At 35.3% G+C, this 4,549-nt stretch overlaps 1 protein-coding gene across 1 annotated transcript; it reads right to left on the bottom strand.

The window, feature by feature from the left end:
- LOC129890301 (cation/H(+) antiporter 18-like) lies at positions 1 to 3,006 on the bottom strand. Its single transcript, XM_055965874.1, has 3 exons — positions 2,772 to 3,006; positions 1,523 to 2,524; positions 1 to 1,431 (listed from the first exon to the last, which is right to left on the bottom strand). Exons 1-3 carry the CDS (start codon positions 2,946 to 2,948, stop codon positions 229 to 231), a joined length of 2,382 nt encoding a protein of 793 aa, XP_055821849.1. The 5' UTR covers positions 2,949 to 3,006; the 3' UTR covers positions 1 to 228.
- Between the last annotated feature and the right edge of the window lie 1,543 nt (positions 3,007 to 4,549).

Raw genomic sequence — 4,549 nt, 5'->3', positions numbered from 1 at the left:
TGATGCATTTTATAAAATTTCAATATGGATGCAACAACATTTTTTGAGAATTCGAATATAACATAAACCGCATAAAGGAAAAAATAAGGGAAATGAACAAACTCTAATAATCTGTTGCTGTACAAACTAATTGTGACTACTTCTTTTTCCTATTTTTCTTGTTACGTTTAAGAGGATCAACAGTATTCTCACTTACTATCTACACAACTCGAACATTTGAACTACTTTTTAGTTTGAATCATTATCTCCTTTTGTTAACTCTCCATCCTTGATTGAATCTTGAGATAACTCGTTTCGATACTGTTGCACCACCAAAACCGATGTTGTAGTTGAAAATTCGGGACAAGTTAACAAGTTACCTAAAGGACCTATTTCTGGACAATCACTCTTTATATCCAGTGCTGCTGCTACTTCACCCTCAGACATTCTTCCAACAATAAACAGATTGCATCGGTTATATGCACGAATTGATTCTGTAGTCCCTGCAGCGTCCTTAACTAACTTCTCTTCATATTTGATCGAACTGTTCATGGAAATTTTGTGTTTTAAGCCGTTAAGCAACTCTTCATCCTTGGATTGAGCCTCCGGGATATAAGTTTGGTCCATATCTAACGTGACGCTCCCTCCACCAACCTTGGGGTCAACTAGGAAACGAACCACGAGTAAGTTAATGCCAGGGTGCTCTGCCATACGCATACCATAAGCAAGTGCTTCGCGATCATCATCACCCCCGAAGAACAAGATGGTTACTTTGAAATCAACATTGCTAGCAGATACATGAGATGCACCACCGAATCCACGGTCTACCAAAATACCAACTGAACAAGGTGCGTGCTGAAGAACTCTCCGGTTCACATGCCTAAGATCAGCTCTTGTTGTTTCCAAATGTCCATCGATTCGTTGATGCTTATGGAACGGGAGGATTATCATGTCGACCCTCTTTCTCTCAGCACCAGTGATGATATCCTCGTGCATGCTACTCATCGGAGAGATTGCAGTTGTAGGTCGGATAAACACCTTACTGAGATGCTCAAAAGTCTCGAAAGCAACAACAATTTGATTAGAATCCGAAACCTCCTTCTTTATCCAAAAGGGCAATCCGTTTTTTCTAGCCTTGTGGACCATCAGAATCGCTGATGATCTTTCAGACAACTCCAAAAGGTGCATTGCATAAACGCGGAGTCCTCCTTTCTTTGCAGTACCACGAGAAGACTCGATGAGATTGATCATCGTGGAAATATTATTCTTGCTGTGGAAACAGGTCATGATTCGGAGTTGTTTGCTCGTGTCTTTCTTCTCAATCGTTCTGTTCTTGTACTCAGTTATAGCCAGTTTAGCTGGCTTATACACGGATACCACTATAGGTGTCGTGATGAACGTTGTGAAGAGTGCCATCAGAACCATGATGGCAAATGTTTGATCATTCAGTACCTGCAAGATTGAACATACGAAACAATGTAAGCTTACAAGAAGTAAATTCAAAACCAATAAAAGTACTTAAGTCGATCTAAATTAAACGTACCCCTCTATCTTTTCCGATGTTGAGGACAATGAGCTCCACTAGACCTTTAGTGTTCATCAAGAAACCAAGCGTAACAGCCTCCTGAATGGGCATTTTGCACAATAACGAGACCAAAATAGTGCCAACGATCTTTCCAAAACACGATGTAAATAGGACTAAAACAAGAAGACCCAATGATTGTGCCCCTTGAATAGTAGCTATATTTGTTTTTAGTCCACTCGAGACAAAGTACAACGGAAGGAATAGACCGGAAACAAGATCCTCAACTTTTTCCACCAGAGCACTCGAAAAAGGCCCTTCCTTTGGTACAAGAATTCCAAGCACAAAAGCCCCGAATAAGGCATGAATACCAATTGCATCAGTAATGAATCCTGCAACTAGCACGGCTCCAAGTGTAGCACAGATGTATAGCTCATCAACCGGTTCACCCTCAGGACAACGTTTAGCCATCCAGTTGAATATCGGAGGAACAATGACTATGCAAAGCAGGACAAATCCTGTCCCACACAGAAGTACCCATAGTGAAACAAAGGGTGAATGACCAGTACTTGAAAGGGCAATAGCAAGTGCAAGCAGAATCCAAGCAGCCATGTCATTCACCGCTGCAGCAGACATTGCCATTCGACCAACATCAGTCGTTAAGAGCTTGAGTTCAGCTAGAATCCGAGCCAAGACAGGGAAGGCGGTGATAGAAAGGGCTACTCCCATAAAGACAAGAAAAGGGACTTGACTAACTCCTTTAGCAATAGTTCCTTTGAGAATGAATGAAGTCCCTACTCCTAATCCAAAAGGGAGGCTAATTCCAGCAAGGGCAATACTAAGAGCTTTCTTTCCAGTACGACGAAGAGACCTTGGATCTAACTCGAGCCCAACAAGGAAAAGAAAGAAAAGGAGGCCAAAATTTGCCAAAGTATCTAACACTGTGAGGCTCCTTGGTGGAAATATTGCATTCAGATACTTCTGGTTCCGGCCAAGAGCAGATGGACCAAGTAGAATTCCTCCCTGCCAAAATCGAGATCAATTTACACTCAGACCTCTCTAGAACAACATTTCACTATATAACGGCCAAATCATTTTTGAACCAATTCTTATATGACATATTCTTTGTAACAACATCTCGCTATAACAACCAAAACATATTCAGACAGACAGAGTACACTAGCAAGTAAGGTTATAATAAGGCAAGTTGAATATTTCTACGACAACTTAAAGTACACTGATAATATAGAACGGGAGAAAAAGAACTTACAATAATCTCAGCAATGACGCGGGGTTGTCTTAGAGGACGGAGGAGATAGGCGATGGCTCGAGTAAGTACAAGCACCATGCATATTTGTACAATGGCAAGAGGAAGTGCATAGTCCAGTGGATTATCCCCTTGGAATACTCCATTTGATGTAGCTTTCATAGGTTTTGGACATTCCATTCTTGTAAAATTGTTGGTAACTATCAGAGACGGATTCAATATTTAATAAAAACGTCGTCTAGGCAATATTTAATAAAAACGTCGTCTAGGCGTCACAATATGTCTTCTTTGATGTAATGGTGCTCTATTCAAACACTATCAAGATTTTAAAAAAAACGAAGATATTTTTTACTATATGAATTTAGCGAGCGGTCTCATTATTTATAATAGTATGAAACCTAATTTGATTAGATATTGGAAAACTTATTTCCTATTTTTATATATATAACTTTGAATGCAAATCCTATTTAGATATGGATTAGATAAATTAACAAATAAATATCTAATCCTAAATAATTTTGGTTTCCTAATATAATACGGTAAGTAATTGAGCAACTTTTATTATGTTATGAAAAAAGAAAGACAAAGGTGATGTGAGAGAGAAAAGTGGAGAGAGAAACTCTCTTTTCCAAAGAGTGTGGAATTGATGGTAAAGTCAATTAACCCCTTCCATTTTTATAGTGTCATGAATTAGACATGATTACGATGGTCTCATGGTCACGATCGTTGGTTAAGAAGTAAGTTATTTAGATAATAAATTATGTATAAATAATATTATATTTAATATTATCTTTATTTATTTTTATTTATTTATATATTTCAATTTTTTTATTTAATTTTAAAAAATAATTATTAATATTAGTATTTTATCATATATTGATTGATATATAGTTTTAGAACTTGAGAAATGATTTATAGAAGTATAAAATAGAAAAATATAATTATCTTTTTTCTTGATATGTTAAAAGTGATAAGTACAAATGAAAATCTAGTTTAAGTAGACAATGAAAAGTGAACGAATGGAGTATCATTCTTTTGGTATACATAAAATTCAACACAATTAATATGATGTTTGATTTGTAATTTTAACATATGGATTATTTTTACAATACATATGATAATTTCATTCTTAATAAGCTGTGCAAATTTGGAAAACCCTAATAAAAGAGCTTCCTCTCTAATAGGTTTTCGCAAACATTGATCGAAAAGTCAAAATGAATATCAGATATCGAGTTAAACAAAAATTTGAAGTTGCACACGTAGCTATTATTTCATATAGCATACCACTACAACTAAATTCTACGTGATAAAATGAGATTAAGAAGAAGAAAAAAATATTTTAAACTTATTTATTAGTTAAAGTGATATTAAAAAAAAAGAAACAAGAATGAGGTTCTTTAAATGAAATATTTTTATCTTTAATAAAATATGTTTAAAAAGAAAAAAAAAATATCTATTAGTGAAAATGACATTTTGACCCATTAAGTAACAATAGACAGTTTTATATCAAACTATTAACTTAGGACATTTTTATTTAATTTCACATAGTTCAAAGACAGTTTGACCCTTTTTCGGGAAAAAAAAGGCATCATGGGCATGCCATACTCACGGCTCTATAAATATAGAAGTCGTTTGGTACGTAAGATGGGATGATCAAATTGTTAGGGGAAGGAAGCACTACAACTAAAGTTTGATATAATAATAAATAATAAAAATAAATTCAAATACAACGAGAAAACAATAATAAATATTTCTCTTTTGTAAAAAGAATAACTCACTAA

The sequence above is a fragment of the Solanum dulcamara genome, chromosome 5 (assembly GCF_947179165.1).
Source record: "Solanum dulcamara chromosome 5, daSolDulc1.2, whole genome shotgun sequence".
Taxonomy (NCBI): Eukaryota; Viridiplantae; Streptophyta; class Magnoliopsida; order Solanales; family Solanaceae; genus Solanum; species Solanum dulcamara.
Note: the sequence above shows the minus strand (reverse complement) of the source record. Positions and strands in the feature narration are given on the sequence as shown.

What these genes read in the sequence shown, in the direction of transcription:
- LOC129890301 (XM_055965874.1), bottom strand. Translation starts at nt 2,948, where the DNA reads ATGGAATGTCCAAAACCTATGAAAGCTACATCAAATGGAGTATTCCAA. An exon ending in GCGTCATTGCTGAGATTATT is followed by an intron (nt 2,525 to 2,771) that starts GTAAGTTCTTTT and finishes CGATTTTGGCAG; the next exon opens with GGAGGAATTCTACTTGGTCC. An exon ending in ACATCGGAAAAGATAGAGGG is followed by an intron (nt 1,432 to 1,522) that starts GTACGTTTAATT and finishes TCAATCTTGCAG; the next exon opens with GTACTGAATGATCAAACATT.